The 18,192-nt window shown below is 36.5% G+C and overlaps 2 protein-coding genes across 6 annotated transcripts in view; both read left to right on the top strand.

Annotated features, from left to right (window-relative positions):
- jdp2a (Jun dimerization protein 2a) overlaps window positions 1–10,832 on the top strand; it is a 15,832-nt gene extending 5,000 nt beyond the window's left edge. The window contains exons 1-4 of one of the 3 annotated variants that reach the window (XM_016503563.1): window positions 1,090–1,159; window positions 4,895–5,112; window positions 9,349–9,453; window positions 9,974–10,832. In XM_016503563.1, coding sequence (XP_016359049.1) covers window positions 4,918–5,112; window positions 9,349–9,453; window positions 9,974–10,159 — 486 coding nt within the window. In that variant the 5' untranslated portion in view covers window positions 1,090–1,159; window positions 4,895–4,917 and the 3' untranslated portion in view covers window positions 10,160–10,832. Of the gene's footprint in view, window positions 1–1,089; window positions 1,160–4,288; window positions 4,352–4,894; window positions 5,113–9,348; window positions 9,454–9,973 lie in introns of those variants that run through there. The other 2 variants (XM_016503564.1, XM_016503562.1) reach the window with 2 other exon arrangements.
- A 4,698-nt stretch (window positions 10,833–15,530) lies between these two features.
- The window catches only part of flvcr2a (FLVCR choline and putative heme transporter 2a), a 42,559-nt gene continuing 39,897 nt past the window's right edge, over window positions 15,531–18,192 (top strand). For all 3 annotated transcript variants that reach the window (XM_016503569.1, XM_016503568.1, XM_016503567.1), the window contains exon 1: window positions 15,531–16,376. In XM_016503569.1, coding sequence (XP_016359055.1) covers window positions 15,813–16,376 — 564 coding nt within the window. In that variant the 5' untranslated portion in view covers window positions 15,531–15,812. The remainder of the gene's footprint in view (window positions 16,377–18,192) is intronic.

Here is an 18,192-nt window from a genome sequence, read left to right as displayed (position 1 = left end):
GTGTGGTTGACTCTTAACTTTTATAAAGAATATCTCTTTGGATTTGAGACTTTAGTCTTTGCAACTTTACAGATCTTCTTTATGCACCAAGAGCTTGTAACACTCCAAAGAGAAAGGAACAGTTGAAATCGCATCATATGACCCCTTTAAGGTGTTTTGAGTTTTGTTTACCCGTTTCTGCGAGGCTGCTGAGGTGTTCTGGCTGGTATATCTGTGTTCATTTAGCCAAGAAACGAATCCTAGTTCATTTAATAATCAATTAATCCGTTTTTTTTTAATATTAAAAAAAAAAAAAAACAAGTTGTAGATATATATATATATATATACATAAATCAAGGCCCTTTTTATATAAACTTTTTAATGATATATTCGCTTAATTGTGCAGCCACTGAGACACTCAGTGAATATTACGACACATTAAAGAGCATCAAACCCACATTTATTGTTTGTATTTCATGACAAAATTGACAGCAAAGCTGAGCGTTTGTTTCATATCAAAAGCAACAAAGCACAAAGCTTATTGTGATTATTGCATGACAGGTGTGCTACAGATAATGTTTACTGATAGTTTGTTCAAACATTAACTGAAAACAGCACAAATTTAATTTACCTGTTATAGTTTATCCACGTTGTGTGAACATAATAAACACTGACAACATCAAAAACACCATTGAATAAGCACTGCACCATGATTTTGGTCATCCAAAACTGTTTCAACTGAAAACAAAAATGTATATAACCAGACTTTATATCTTCATTTTGCATCTCAAGTAAATGCATCTTGATTTAAGGATGTTTAGATATTTGTACTGGAAAACAAGACAGAGGATGATATTTATTTTTTGCAGCGAATGCAACATTTAATGCCACGACTATATAAAGAATTTCTGCTCCAAGACTAAAAGGGGCTTTAAGCAAATTAATGCTTTTTATGATCAGCAGAAACCCTGATGAAAGACATGAGTGCACATAATTCCAAACACAATGGAATTGATTTTTTTTTTCAAAGAAAAGCAATGCTTAAAATTAGTTGTGTAATTGGTAATTGAATTTAAAAAATAAGTCCGCAGTGGACACAAGCACTTCAGCAGCAACAAGACAAGAGACGCTGTGAATGAGCACATCTGCAGTAGCCTTCATTGAACAGATTCCATTACAGGTAATGTTTTTATGCATTGTGTTATATGTTTCGTTTCATACAAACATTAAATACATTTTCAGCCGAATATTCATGGCTGCTGTCCCTTCTTGAATTAAACATTTTCACTCATTTTATTAAACTCTCTTACAAAAGTAAAAGCACAATTCTCCTTAACAAGCCACATAATTTAAGGCATCAATCTGTGACACAAATGATGCATGACGAGCGACGTGCCCGTGTTAGTAGCCTACTTGGGGTTAGGGATTTGTTTAAATGACTAACTCTCGGTATGAGCAATGATAGCTTGCCTTAGTAAAGACTAATTAAACTTCCTCTGAGTCAGAAGTGTTGTGTGTGTCTTGCAGCGGTTCACATATGGCAGTGATAGCTTGTGTCATCGTGCGGCCGTTTCTTCAAGAAGAACTTTCATGTAGTTGGTCACTTTCTGCAGTTCATCTGTCTGTGAGGATGCATGACTCGAACAGGCTGTGAGAATGTCGTCTCAAACTTATTGTTTTGTGAAATGCACAAAATGCACACTGCATCTGAAAGGTTTTGATTTGAGGAGGACTTATGTCGGCCGATGACATTGTCCTGTTCCTCTGTGGCCACATTCCTCTCGGCTGACACAGAGAACAGTATGCAGACTTGGATGGAGGAAACATTGGTAGCGGGCGGATCTTGGCTGACGCTCTCAGTTTGTGTCTCCACGGCTTAAACGAGAATGTGTCTGGGTCTAGTTTTGTGCCTTTCACATAAAAAAGAGGAAAAAGAGTAGCTTTTCTTGCCAAGGGTCTGTAAGTGCTCGTATTCCGTACATTTGTCAGGTGTGGAGAGAGATAATTGGATATCTTACTGTATGTGCAGAATGGGCAGTGCATTATATACAACATTACTGTTGGTTATTTTAAAAGCAAAAAAAGTAGGCTATTGTTAGTTCTTTATTATTGTCTGATAAAATCTGCATGATGGATTCCAATGACAAAAGCCTGATGCTGCTTTGTTGGTATGCGAGGGTGACTTTTATTCTAGCAAAGATAAGTCGTTAAATCATGGATTTGTAAAATATCATCTACTTTGCATTACTTTTCTTTTGAAGTCTATCACACAGCAGTGATAAAAGCGACAACAGTCAGTCAGTGCATGTGTTTAAGTCTGCATGTTTTGCGTGTCTCTGCGAATTAATGCTGTGGTTTCGTCTGATACACAAACTCAAACACACGCGACGCTCGCAGTGTTTTCAGCACCTGCGTCTCACTATATGAGGACATGAACACATGAACTTCATCTCTTCATCGCTCTGAGAATCACTTCAGCAGCTTTTGCTTTGAGAAAAACTACCGTCAAACACACACTGAACCTGAAAGTAAAGCCGAAAGACTTTCACGACAAGCCGTCAAAAGTCTGGTTTAACTTGAAGAAATTATGACAGAAATATATTTTTAACACTTTGCAATAAGGTTCCATTAGTTAATGTTAGTCGATGTATTAACTTACATGAATAAGCAATGAACAATACATTTATTACAGTATTTATTCATCTTTGTTAATGTTAGTTAATGAAAATACAGTCGTTAATTGTTATTTCATGTTAATTCACAGTGCATTAACTAATGTTAACAAGCACGACTTTAGATTTTAATAATGCTTTTGTAAATGTTGAAATTACCATTTACACAGAAGTATCGGTCATGCTTAGTTCATGTTAACTAAAGTAGTTAACTAATGTTAACTAATGAAACTTAAGTGTAAAGTGTAAAGTGTTACCAATATATTACTATTGCATACTAAAAAAGTAATAATACTAATAAAAATAACTTTAAGGAATATCATACAACCAAGGTATTTTTTAATTAATTTATACAGTTCTGTTGTGCAGCTTCTGATAAAATGGAAAAAATAATTTAGGGGAAAATAAAATAAAAATTTCACGTGGCCCTAAATGAAAAGGTATCATCATATTTTGTGGAGTTTAATTGTGAACAAACAAAGTTAAGTTTACATTTATTCTCAAGGTCTAACAAACATGTGGAAAGCATTTCCTTCCCTATTAATGGTACATATTGATATAGTATATTATGGAAAAAATATTGTGATGACACTACAGCGTGAACAATCAGAGGCGTCTCTCAGGAATCAGATTGCAAAGTATCTTGAAGGTGGATTGATTTTTACCACAATCAATTGATTTAATCACCACAATAACTAGCGCCACACAGCATGGTAATCTTGGTAATAGACGCAACTAATTCAAATTAAATTTACGTACACAAATGTGACAAATTCTTCATGTCAAATGAGGCGGTGTGCTACGTATCAGTCGAAACGCGATACTATTTCATAAGGACATTTGTAAAGTAATTTAGGGATGCTTGTAAATTTTATTGTTAATTTTCACAGGATATACAGCTTGTCATTTGACCTCACAAAATACATTTATGTGTGTTATTAAAAAGTAGAGTATATTTAGGATTATTAGCAGAAATTAATTTGAATGCAATATGCGACTAGTATTATAATACAATCCTCTGAAATTCATAAATGCATAAATCTGTATTCAAAATAAACAGGCATATAAATATATATAAGCAAACATATTCTGATAAGTCTCGTCTGTCAGCTGATCTGATGTTTGCTACTTGAATGCAAGATGAATGTAACTTGCTCTCATTTTTAATAAGCAGGAACAATTCCTCACTCCATATAAATAAGCAATTACAGTACAATTGGATATGTAATGTGCATTCTTTTGTTCACTTCACAAGAATTTAACATAAAAATGTTATCACATGTAGAAAATGACTTATTGGTAAATTGAGTGTTTCACAAATATGTGTTCATAAAAAACACATATATTAATATGTTAACTGATGTATTAATGGAATGCAATGGATGACTTTGGATAAAGTAGTTTTGGATTAGAGTTTCTGCCAGATGCACAAAGTTGCTTTCCAAAACCTTCACCCTCTCTGTTCCTCTCTGGTGGAATGAGTTTCCAACCAATCACAACTTTCAAGAATCAGCTGAAGACACACCTTTTCCACCAGCATTTAACTACTCCACAACTCTAATCCAATGCTCCAGCTTCTTTCCTCGCTTTGAATTTCTCTTCTGCTCTAGCTTGTTTCCTAATCTAGCTTTCTAATAAACGTGGCATTGGATACTCCGAATATTGTTGGCTCTATGACAGATCGCTCTTGCTATTCAATTGTAAGTCACTTTGGATAAGAGCATCAGCTAAATACATAAATGTAAATTAATTTGTGGGAATCAGTTCAAACTGTTTGAATGAACGGATTCAAATCTTTGATTAATTTGCATCGTCATTCAGAAATGCAGTGGCATGTTTATAATGAAAATGTTATAGAATGCTGGTAAATATTGCTGTTTTTATGTGTTGTGATATAGCTTATATGAAAAAGACTGTCATTGCTTAAATGTTAATGTAGTGAAAACTTCGCAGAAAACATGCGTGTAATGGGCCACAGCGGCTGTTTGGCTGAAATGATGGTTTCTCTGGTTAAAAAGAGATCACCATTTTAGGCTATTTCAGAGCAAATGCAAAAATTTTGAGATATATACAGAATATAATCTAAAATATATGAAGGTAATTTTTGTAGCTATTTAAAAAGGCCTTAGTGGTGTGTAATCAAACTCTAACCTCAGTCAGAGAGTAATAATATAATTTAAATTTAAATAATTAAGATTTCAAAAGACAACTTCTCTCATAAATGCCTCGGCTCTTTTCTGCAGCTGTGGTCACGGGCGTTTGTGACATGATGCCGGGACAGATACCGGACCCCTCGGTGACCGCCGGCTCGCTGCCCAGTCTGGGCCCTCTAGCGGGCATTTCTGCCACCACACTGACTGAACACCTGAAATACGCCGACCTCTGCAACCTTGGGGCCATGCTGTCCCCTTTACATCTACTGGGGAAGCTGGGCAAGCGGACGCTCCCTATTAAAGCCGAGGTGAGCACCTTTCATCCTTTAGCTTGGGGAACACATTTAGAGGCATCTGTAGGAAGAAGCACTGTTGTATTATTTGCTTGAGCTAGTACACATCAGTGTGAGCCAGTCTGTTTCATATATGCATCTAAATGATTTATCTGCAGGAAACCCAAACCTGATAGCGGAGCTGTAAACTGATTTAATCATCTGGATTCAATCAGGTGTATTAAAAAGAGTTAAGTGTTGCTTGTGTGCTTTATTGTTCACTCCATTATTTGATATTGCTTTCCAAACGTCTGCAGCACATGCACTGTAAAAATGATTTTTCAATGTTGTGAATAAAGATTATTGGAGTATTTTTACAGCATTTCTACTTAAAAAAAAAGCACGTTTAACTGTTGTTTTCCTTTACTTTGTAATTATTATTAAAATTTCTGAATGAAGTTTCAAAGTAAATCTTACATCACATTTTTAGTATGCACATCTGGCACAATACTGTGCATACTTATCAAACTGCAGGGACTCCATCTAGTGGCTAGAAAGTTACTGTTCAAACAAAAGACTCTTGTTGCGTCCCAATTCGCCTACTTAAAGTATGTACTCTTTTGGTGAAGAAAAAGTACACGCTTTTGAGTGTGCAGTAGAAAAGTAGGCAAGCTTTGGGACAAACTCTCATGTCATACAATTGCGTCTTTAACGGAGCGCTCGGTCGCATAATTACACACACCCTGTCACTGTAAACTGGCCTGTCAATCATCTTGTCACAGTTTATATCCTCCACTTTTCATTTAATTTAACTTACTACCATATCGGAGAGAAAAGTAGCAGCAAGTTGATCTGCAAGCCGCGGGTCTTCATGTGGAGAACTCCGCTCATATTTTCTGCATAATGATGCATTTAAAAGTTAATGACCAAACGGATGTTTATAATAGTTTACATTGCTGTTGCAGATGAAATATAACACAGATAACGTTAAATAAATATTTTTTTAGCAGGTTAAATGTTGATTATTAGTAACTCAAACCTGTTTATCTAAACCTGTGGTTCCCAACCCTGGTCCTGGAGGCACCCGACGCTCCCTATTAAAGCCGAGGTGAGCACCTTTCATCCTTTAGCTTGGGGAACACATTTAGAGGCATCTGTAGGAAGAAGCACTGTTGTATTATTTGCTTGAGCTAGTACACATCAGTGTGAGCCAGTCTGTTTCATATATGCATCTAAATGATTTATCTGCAGGAAACCCAAACCTGATAGCGGAGCTGTAAACTGATTTAATCATCTGGATTCAATCAGGTGTATTAAAAAGAGTTAAGTGTTGCTTGTGTGCTTTATTGTTCACTCCATTATTTGATATTGCTTTCCAAACGTCTGCAGCACATGCACTGTAAAAATGATTTTTCAATGTTGTGAATAAAGATTATTGGAGTATTTTTACAGCATTTCTACTTAAAAAAAAAGCACGTTTAACTGTTGTTTTCCTTTACTTTGTAATTATTATTAAAATTTCTGAATGAAGTTTCAAAGTAAATCTTACATCACATTTTTAGTATGCACATCTGGCACAATACTGTGCATACTTATCAAACTGCAGGGACTCCATCTAGTGGCTAGAAAGTTACTGTTCAAACAAAAGACTCTTGTTGCGTCCCAATTCGCCTACTTAAAGTATGTACTCTTTTGGTGAAGAAAAAGTACACGCTTTTGAGTGTGCAGTAGAAAAGTAGGCAAGCTTTGGGACAAACTCTCATGTCATACAATTGCGTCTTTAACGGAACGCCTAGTAAGAGCTTGATTAGCTGGTTCAGGTGTGTTTAATTAGGGTTGGAGCTAAACTCTGCAGTTTGGACAGCCCTGCTCCAAGACCTGAAATTGGTGAATCATAGAAAGGAGACATGCAAAATGTGCAGTGTTGGGGTGCCTCAAGGACCAGGGTTGGGAACCACTGATTTAAACCTCTCTACTTCACCTTCGGTTGCGCACATCCACCATATTTGTAGGTTTTTAATGCTTTTTATTCATGTTTGTAGTTCTCAACCGAATAATTCGCCAAAGCGCAATGGATTGTGGGTAATATTAGCCATCAGAGTGTGCATGGATCCACACTTCAAAAATCGACCTGAAATAGCAGACCATCCGGGGACTTCTGGCTTACTCTTTTTAACGTACTATGCTTTTGGACACACTTATTCTAATCTCACATACTATTTAGGATGGATAGGATGAACATTGGGACGCAGGGTCTGAATTAAAAAAACTGTAAATGAAACATTAAAGCAGAATGCAGTGTGGTTTGGCCCAACCATATCAAGCTATGGTTACACTTTATTTTAAGTTGTCCTTGTTACAGTGTAATTATACATTCAAGTACTGAGTAATATTAATTAACTACATGCACTTACTAAATGGTTAGGGTTAGGATTAGGGTTTGGTTTAGGGGTACTTGCATGTAATTATGCATAATTGTTATTATAATAGTAAGTACATGTAACATGTGCAACAAGGACACCTTAAAATAAAGTGTTACCCAAGCTAGTTTTACACAGTGACAGATAATGACTTAAATATGCAGTTACATCTCATATTAATTTCAATTATTATGACATATTTTATATTGAATTATTTATTTTTAAGTTATTACATTCCCTGCCTTTTCATTTAGTTGCATGTTGGGTGCGAATAGCAACAGGTTCTCGTTTGAGAAAACAGTGGAGGGAGAACATTCATACCGACTGAACAGCTGTTACTGTTATAGGAATAGTTCAACCAAAGAATGATAATTTGCTGAAAATGCACTCGACCTGCAGGCCACCCAAGATTAGGATGAGTTTGTTTCTTCGTCAGATTTGTAGAAATGTAGCATTGCATCAGTGTCTCAGCAATGGATGCTCTGCAGTGAATGGGTGCCGTCAGAATGAGAGTCCAACCAGCTGATAAAAACATCACAATAATCCACAAGTAATCCACAGCACTCCAGTCCATCAGTTAATGTCCGGAGAAGCCAGAATTAAATCAAAAGTAAAACAGGAGAGAAATCTGCACAGATCAAGCACCGTTTACAAGCTAAAACAGCTCTAAACAAATATGTGGCTGGATTTTGATGTGAGAGACAACAGGAGATGCACTTTTTCACTGGAGGAAGCGTTATTATGGATTATTTTGGTCAGAAGCAGTGATTAAAAACATCTTAATGCTGGATTTGTTTCAGCTTTTGTCTTCTCCAGATGTTAACTGATGGACTGGAGTGGTGTGGATTACTTGTGGATTATTGTGATGTTTTTATCAGCTGTTTGGACTCTCATTCTGACGGCACCCATTCACTGCAGAGCATCCATTGCTGAGACACTGATGCAATGCTACATTTCTCCAAATCTGATGAAGAAACAAACTCATCCTAATCTTGGATGAACTGAGGGTGAGCGCATTTAAATTTTTTGGTGAACTATTCCTTTAATGCAGACCGATTGAATGTTATTTAATGAAAAAGTTTGTATTAAAGCTCACGACTTGGCGTTATTATTACTCACTTCCGATGAAGGCTAAAATGCTGCTGCGGGTTACACAAGCATTTCATAATCGTCATCCATCCATGCTCAGTTTATGTGATCAGCAAGTTCAGAGAGCACTGATTCATACGAACTGATTATTGGCCGATTCCAGTGCACTCAATGCGTTACATTTATGGCTGGCTATATTTTCTACCGTTTTGAAAACATTTTTCAGACATGTCTTACAGATTTCATTCAGCAAAAACCTATTGATATTTCAGTTAATTCTTGCATTTCACAATTTGATGGCAAACGGGAGGTTTTTTCACTCTATCCTGCAGTATACTATGATTGAGTTTTTAAGGTCTTTTTTTTCTTTGCCTTAGATAACAGATTTAAATAAAACCCAACCAGAAATGAATTATTATCTGCAACACTTTGGAATATTAACAAAATACGATGTCACTTAGTGGTCAAAAAAATATTAAGCTGTTAATAATGATAAATATACTCAGTTGTTTTTAAATTCACCAGCAGGAACAAATGTGCAGTAGTGTTATTCTTGGCTCCATAATTTTTTACTCTTATTGTATTATTAATTTTTATATTGCATGCAAGTTCCTTGAATTTAAAGGTGAATTGAATGTTTTAAACCGGTTTTCTAAACAAATAAATTACTTTAATGGCACATACTCATTTTGTAAGTAATGTAGTGTATAAACAGACCTATAAAAACCTTTGTCTTCTTATTTTGCTGTTGCCGCTTATACAGAAAGATGAAGAGGAAGAGCGGAGGAAAAGAAGGCGAGAGAAAAACAAAGTGGCTGCAGCAAGATGTCGAAACAAAAAGAAAGAAAGAACAGAGTATCTACAAAGGGTAAGTCGTATGTAAAAGCCTCAGTCAGTGTTGGGGAAAGTTACTTTAAAGTAATGCATTACAATATTGAGTTACTTCATTAAAAAGTAACTAATTGAGTTACTTTTTATGGAAAGTAATTTATTACATTACTTTTGTGTTACTTTTTGTCACCTGAGCTGGGCTTGCATATTTCTTTTTAATAACAAAAAAAGCCCCAAAAGTTATAACTGTAAACGCCCTTTCACACCAAAAGTGAAATTAATAAGCCTCAGGCTAAAGGAAGTGCCTCTGTACCTCACTCCCAATTTCTCTCAACACGGGGCGGGATAGGTGTCAGTCAATAAATGGGAAAACAAAGTAACTTGCGTTACTTATTTCAAAAAGTAACTTTCTTGTGAATTTAAAAGTAATGCATTACTTTGCTAGTTACTTGAAAAAGTAATCTGATTACGTAACTTGCGTTACCCCAACACTGGCCTCAGTTCTGTATCAACAGATAGTACGAGTGTATTGATGTGCCTTCAACTCTTCACTGAAGGAATCTGAGCGTCTAGAGATGATGAACTCGGAGCTGAAAGCACAGATCGAGGAGCTAAAGCACGAACGACAGCAGCTCATACTGATGCTCAATCGCCATCGGCCCACCTGCATCGTGAGTACAGACAGCATCAAGACGCCTGAGAAAGAGGCCAACCCTCTGCTGGAGCAGGTGGAGGCCAAATGAGAAGGAACCACGCATTTCCATGTTACTGTTTACAGGTCAGCTCGTCTCCAGCTCGCTGAAGCACTTGGCTCGAAGCACTTGGACATTTTAGGAAAGAGAGAATGGCGTCTCAGACCTGCGAGGTTGGAGTTTTGAGGCTAAACGAAGCAAAAAGAAAAACACACAGATGGCCTCATTAAACTGGGCTGTGTTTTGGTAGTTACAAAACTTTTGTGGGATAGTTTTTTTTCCTGTAAAAGTTTTTTTTTGTGGTCATAAAGTGCCTTATTTTAGTCCATTTAGTTTTTTTTCGAAAGAATTGTCTATAGCTTGTTCTGAATTGATGAAAACACTCATTGAATGGTTGGACATGCATGTTGTGGGCTTGTCATGTTAACTGGATGATTCTTCACGGACTGTCTCAACATTTATTCACCATTTGTTGCCTTCAGTTGTTTTTTTTTTTCTCTGACGCAGGCGTCATGTATGCACATATGTATGAACTGTTTAAATCTTGCCAATTTATTATAGTTATGTAGTATATAAATATATATATATGATTTTTATACTTCTTGTACATGGACTTATCACTAGATGTGATACATTTTATGCAACAATTTCATAACCTCTATTTCTGTGACTTATTCAATTTGTTGTATAGCTGTGAAAACTGCAAACAATTATTAAACAAGTGATTTCCAAAGTTATTTTGCAATGCTCAACATTTTTGGAGTTGGTCAACCTGGAGCCGTTTACTGTACATGTTAAAATGTTCACATTCAGTTTAATTTTCTTTTCACCTTTTTCTTGACATAGGCAAACTAAAAGTTCATGAAAGTGAATCTAACAGAACATAATTGTGACAGATTTCTAAACATCTGTTTGTAACAGATACTGTATATGAAAAAAAACTGAGTTCCAAATCATTTTGGTCTAAAGTGTTTTTGGAATGTTTCCCATAAGAATTATGATAGCAAGATAAAAAATAAAAAAAATCTTCTGTCATGAAGTTCCTATGTCATTTGCCTTTCAAAATCATCATGTACAGTTAATCTATTAATATTAAGTGGATATGCATAGAAATACAAGTGTGCCATTAAATGTACAATCTTTTTACTTGGATTTACTACATGTCCATAAATGCCTATTACAGCAGTTTCCTAAATAAGGGAGAAAATGGGGAAAAAAATTTTGTGGAACCAAAGGTGCTGAAAAGGTGGGCAAGTGCTAATGCACTCTTAATAACCACATTACCACAATATAGACAAAAAAAATAGAGAGATTGATTTTGGCTGTCAGATGAGAGAAAGATGTCAAATTTACAGTCACTCACTCTGAAGCTGCTTGAGAAACACCCTCACAGCAGCGCTGACTGTAACATAACATTAGCGTAATATAACACAATATAGTGCTATAAACGTATAGAAAAAAATCAATTATATATACAGATTCATTAATATGTAGCATTTTTACAGACTGTGCAACAATTAACATCTCCCAGAGAGAACCGTTCTTTTCAGTTTCACAATGTTTTTAAATGTGAAGGCACTGCACTCATCCAGAGCCTCACACTGAACTGCATCATCTGTAATACATCTGTAAAGAAGAAAACCCCTCTTTAAAGAGCTCTCTGTAATGTAGCCTTTCAGAATGACTTTTCCTGTGAACGGCTTTAATTGTCTGAACTCAGTTGCTTTCCATCTGTTAGTTTCATTCAGTCCCCTGAGGCATTTGGCAAATTCTGCTTCTGAGATTTTCATGTTTGTTGCTTAAAACAGCTGTGTCCTGCAGACATCCTCGTCTCTTTTGGCCCTCGCATCCATATTAGGATCCATAATATCCTAGGAAGGAGTTTAATGATTTGATGAAGGCCTTGTCAGGTTCAGCATCACAGATGATTCCACTAAACTGAACTGGCATGTGTCTTTCTTCATACCACAGACCCTTTCTATCCAATTTCATAATTTCCTCAACTGTGGCTTAGAGTTTCCACGTGTTATTTCCACTGGGAATGTATTTCTATGTTTCTGATGTTCAGGTTTACAGACTACAAGGTTTTTTGTTTTTTGAGACCCTATAAGGTCCGATTACTCCATTCCTGACTTCTGCTGAATATTGATTGATTGGGTGATTGATTGGTTGGTTGGTTGGTTGATTGGGTGATTGATTGATCGGTTGATTGATTGATTGATTGATTGATTGGTTGGTTGGTTGGTTGGTTGGTTGGTTGATTGATTGATTGATTGGAGTATCAAACAATGTTGTAGAACCTTATGGAAGGCCTTTTGACCCGTTTCTTCAACAATTTCAGAAAACTGTCTACAGTATTATGGGCAATTTCATTTTCCAGGCTGGAATTTTAATTAGCCGTCATCACGAAATCATGATCTGAAAATGAGGATCTCTTCAGTTTCCAAATGTAGTTTTTCATCATTCTCCATTATGCCATGTTCCTTCTGTTTTCTTTCCATGACTTCTACCATAAATTTTCCAACAGTTTATCCATCTTCGTCTGCCATGAAAAGTCCTTCATTCTCGGTGTTTTCCCTTTTGTAGTCTTTTCACGGCGACTCCGTCCCTGTCCCGTTATTAGTCTTCCTGTTCATGGCTTAAATTTACAGATTTGAAAGAAACTGGAAGAGAAGTAAATATGTCATGCAATGTTCTCATACATCATATTCCAAGTCTTCTGAAGGTGTACGACAACCTTGCATTTTTTACTTATTGCCCAATTAGTGTCAAAAACAGGACTTTTATTTTGATACGGCAGAAAAGTCCCACAGTCGACACACACAAGCTCAGGTTGTTTGAATCACTTACTCTACTTACTCTTAAATGTTTTAGTTGCTTAGTGACTAACTATTATTATCATACCTGGCAGCAGGGGTGGGTTTACCATTTTGGGCCTACACTCTAAAAAATGCTGTGTTGTTTCAACCCAACTTTGGGTCAAATATGGACTCACCCAACTGTTGGGTTAAATTTTTTTATTAAAATTTTAACCCAAAAGTTGGGTTAGTCCATATTTGACCCAAAGTTGGGTTGAAACAACCCAGCATTTTTTAGAGTGTAAGCAAAGTCAAGACCTGAGGCCTCACACGCCACGCCCCAACGTTACCGTTGTAATGTTTTACTTCCAATTACACAGCATTGATATTAAATAGAATTCAATACGCATTTGCATAGTTTGTGTGGTGGTTAACACCACTACTGCCTGGCAGTGTATTATAAAGCAAAACAAAAAAACACTTCTTTACCACTCTTTCTTGCTTTTTTGGCTGATAATTAACATACTCTAATGTTTATAACATTTTGAGTATTTATAACATTTCTATGATCATCATAGGCCTTATTTATAATATAATATTGTGCATAATCTGAGCTGTTCCAATGTAGTCTCATTCAAAAGGGCACACAAGTACCAAATACTTCTGAAGCAAACTATCCCTGATCCGGAGCAGCTGGTTATGTTCACAGAGTAAGTTTACTATGGCTATGTACACTAAGTGTCACCTGTTTATTACTCTAACATTCAGGGACTATAATGACACGGATACAGCGATATTAATATGGAGTCTGTCCCCCCTTTGCATCTATAACAGCCTCCACTCATCTGGGAAGGCTTCCACAAGATTTTAAGAGTGTTTCTGTGGGATGTTTTGCCCAGTAGAGCATCTGTTCCAGTTCATCCCAAAGGATGGGGATGGGGTTGAGGTCAGGGCTCTGCGTTCTTCCACACCAAACTCATCCAACCATGTCTTTATGGACCTTGTTGCTTTGTACATTGGGACACAGTCATGCTGGAATAGAAAAGGGTCTTCACAGAACAGGTTTCCACTGCTCCAGAGTCCAGTATCTGTGTGCTTTACATCCCACGCTTGTTACTGTACTTACTTGGTGATGTTGAATTAATTTTATACACCTGTGGCAATGGGTCTGATTGAAACACCTGAATTCAGTAATTAACAGGTGTGTCCCAAAACATCTGTCCATATAGTGCGCATATACACTGCATTACCTTTGTAAACATAAACGGATGTAGATTCCAGCGAATTCCATCCAGACATTTCTAAAATATAAATCATTATTATAGGCTCCTAGAGCATGGAGGTAAGACAGAAACACTGTCTGGAATACAGATTTACGTATATTTGCAATAACTGATGAGAGAAAGAGATTAAATTTGATGTCATGTCAACTAGTGATTACTTGAGTTATTAGAGTAATTTCAAGGCAGGTTAATTAAGTTTGCCAGTAAAATGTTTTTTAAAGGTTAGATTTTGGTGAATATTTTGAGCAAAATATGTTTTGCTCATATTTACCAAGGGTGCCGATATCAGTGGGGAACACTACATATCTATTTTAATCCAAATTGTGTCACATAACTGAATTATACGATTGTAATAGCTAGCAAACTATTAGCAAACAATAATGCATATGCTATTAGTTAAACGCTCCTTGAGCAAAGACATCCATATCTACCTCAGCCAAAGCAAAATCTTCAGACTACACAGTGTAATTAAAAGGGTTCTAAATCCCAATATAATTGAATAAACACTATCGAGTCTCCCTTTTTTCTTATCTTGCTCAAGACCACATTTCAACTCTCCCCATTACGTCCCATGCAAAGCATGCTGGGAACTACAATACTTGATTGGTTTACATTTGCATACATAATTTAATCTAGTAGATTGCACAATTTAGAGAATTACATTAATTGAAAGCAAAGAAATCATGTTTGGAAGAGAAACACAATTTTGTTGTGTAGACCATAAATAATATGATTGAGTAAACTGTTTTCCGGTTGTTTTTAAGTGAGTGCAGGACCTACAGCTTGTCTTTATTAGCATTTTATCAGCACCAGTCACACCAAACAACAAAATAAAAAATGTTTTTTTTTTGTTATAAACATGAACGTGCAATAGGCCTGCTTTGTACAAATAAATAAATATTAACAAAGAACATTTTAGCTGTTTATAACCTTTTTCATCATCCTCTTCTTCTTTCTCTGTAACATGGTTGCATGATGGGAAATACAAGTTCACACTGCTTAGACCATTTGTGCACATTAAAGGATCTGAATGAATGAATGACATTTCAGTTAAGATGATCTTGAGAGATTGTGACTTTCAACCTATTGCTGATATTATTTGCCTATCACTATGATCATCGCTTTATATCAACTTTATTTTAACATTTATTTTTGTGACCAGCAGAGGGCTCCGGGGCCCCAAGTATTTGCGTAATGGATAATACCGCCACTTCACACAATATAGTACAACCTAATACTTAATATTCAATAACAATTCTTCTATCATAATGTGTTGGGTTGAGCAGCAGGAGCTACGATTGACAGCAGATCACGTGCTAGTTTTCCTCTCTCATGCCATTCGGCGTGATGATGATGATGATGATGATGATGATGGTGTGGAGTCTGAGGCTCACACGCATGAATCAGTGAAGTAGAGTTGTTTCCTGGAGGGATGTTTGATGCTGTCCTCACCCTTGCACTTAAGTTTTATTGGCGCTGGAAACAAAGTCTGTCTGAAGACTCGCGCGCTCTTTGGAACTGAATTTACGCGTCTAGAATATTTCCTTAATCTAAGGACGCGATTCAGGATTCATGAAGCAGGATTGACTGAAGGTAGAATTTAGCGCATTTTAGCAGTGCAAAATGTGCGAAAAAAGCGACAACCACTTTGGAACGGACGCTTCTCAGACTGGGCAGATGAAAAGCTCCGATGGAAACTTCGATCAGGTTGAAATCTCCGAATGTAGAGACATTGTTCCTACCTGTAACGCGCGCTTATACCGGAGGCGATGGCTCATTTTGTGTCTCTTTAGCTCTTATTCGCTTTGCAACGCGTTCCAGTGGATCCAGTACGGAATCATCAACAACATCTTCATGAAATTCTACAACGTCTCTTCATTCGCCATCGACTGGCTGTCAATGATCTATATGCTGACTTACATCCCCTTCATATTTCCAGTGACATGGCTGTTGGAGAGGAAGGGGCTGCGGGTGATCGCTCTGCTCGCAGCCTCGATCAACTGCGTGGGAACGTGGATCAAAGTGGCCAGCGTTCAGCCCAACCTGTTCTGGGTCACGATGCTCGGACAGTTCGCCTGTTCCTTTGCGCAGGTGTTCATTTTGGGAATGCCGTCTCAGGTCGCGTCCGTGTGGTTCGGATCTGATGAAGTGTCCACCGCCTGCGCCATCGGCGTGTTTGGAAACCAGGTGCGTAAAAGCGCACGGAGCGCATCGCCGCACCGCCACAGAACAGAGCTTGACAGCCTTCATTTAACTTACATTAATCAACTGGACTAGATTACACCAGAAGCTCGACTTTCCCGAATATGTCTGCACACATAAGACTGTGCATTTCTTTTGCCATTTTAAGCACAGAAACAACTAGCGAGCTGTGGAAAGCAGGATGCAAATTGGGTTAATTGTGGGGTTAAACGTAGCATTGAATATTCATTAGTTATAAGTTTCAACAGCGTTTTCAAGCATCATTCCCAGCAACCGAGTTGAAAATAGCGGTAAAAATATCAATAGCGGCTGCTTTCCCTTACCATCCTTATCGGACACAAAACATTAGTTTGATACTGTCAATAATAATCACTTTATGGCGCATTTATATATACAGTCAAACCAAAATGTATTCAGACACCTTCAACATGTCACACATTATCACAGTTTATTCGCTATAGTTTAAAAAATTGTAATAAAATATGACAAGAACTCAGAGTTAAACTGTGTCAGAACGAGGCTAATTCATCTTGATAATGTTAGATAACACTTAAGCAAAACATGGTCAGGTTAAAGTTTCTGAATAATTTTTGGCCCCAAATTTTACTGGTAGTCCACTGTATGAATAATTTTTGGGTATAATATATCACAGTTTACTTTATTTTGCTCTCCTAACGTACATAAATGAACTATAGTGTCCTGCACCCACTAGTAAAAAAAAATATTTAAAATTATATCTGGTGTCTGAATAAATTTGGTTTGACTGTAAGTATATAGCAAAAAGTTTTATTTAAAAAAGGTTTTGTTTTAAGTAGCTAAAATTCATTCAGTAATCATTTGTCTACTTGGGCGCCAATTATTAAACGGGGCAGACACGTTTTAAAATATTGAACTCATAATAATTTGCGTTCATTTTCTGTAAACATCTGTGTTTGAATGTGCTCGTACATGAATATCTGGAGGATGGCGCTGCCCTTCGAGTTTGCACCCTGTAGTTTACTCTTATTTATTTATTTAAACCTATTCAAATCAGTGAAATTGTATTTAATCGGTGAAAACTGTTGGACTTTAAATTTCATTTTAACACTGAAAATGTTGCATGTGGAGGTTCAATGTTTTTTTCTAGCAGCTCCTTGTTGTGCCTTTAATTGGAATATATAAATGTCATTAGTATACGCCCCATGACTCATATTATAACTGACCCTGATAAAGTCATACTAAAATACTGTAAATATAGTAACAGTGATGACGGGAAACACTATCACTATCATCGATATTGCGGTGCTTAGAGGGCGAGACCAGATAAGATGGAAATCAACAATGTGATCTCTGTAACCTGGAGAACTGCACAACAATACTCCACTGAAAGATATGCTTTAAGACAATTTACCTTTCCAAATGAACACAACCCTTACCAAAAAGTAGTATACTTCAAGTTTATTTAATTAAGTATACTTAAGTAAAGTTCAAGTATATTTTTAAGTATACTTTATGTAGCAAGTGTACAAATATCAGTGTACTAGTAGTATACTTGTAAGTGTACTATTTCAATACTCCTTGGGACTAAATTGGCCCACTTTCTAGTATATAAAAGCATACTTTTAAGTATAACAGTAGTACACTTTAAGTACACAACTAGTTTACAACAATATTTTTAGCTTGTACTGCAACTATACTAAAAGTGAACTTATAGGAATACTGATAGTTTACTAATTAAATACTTGTAGTAGCATTTTAGTACACTTTGAAGTATAATCTCAGTAAACTACTAGTTTAGTAGTTTTATACTGCAAGTATACTC

Source organism: Sinocyclocheilus anshuiensis, unplaced genomic scaffold (genome assembly GCF_001515605.1).
Source record: "Sinocyclocheilus anshuiensis isolate Anshui unplaced genomic scaffold, SAMN03320099.WGS_v1.1 scaffold2176, whole genome shotgun sequence".
Taxonomy (NCBI): domain Eukaryota; kingdom Metazoa; phylum Chordata; class Actinopteri; order Cypriniformes; family Cyprinidae; genus Sinocyclocheilus; species Sinocyclocheilus anshuiensis.
This window is presented reverse-complemented; position numbering and strand designations above follow the sequence as displayed.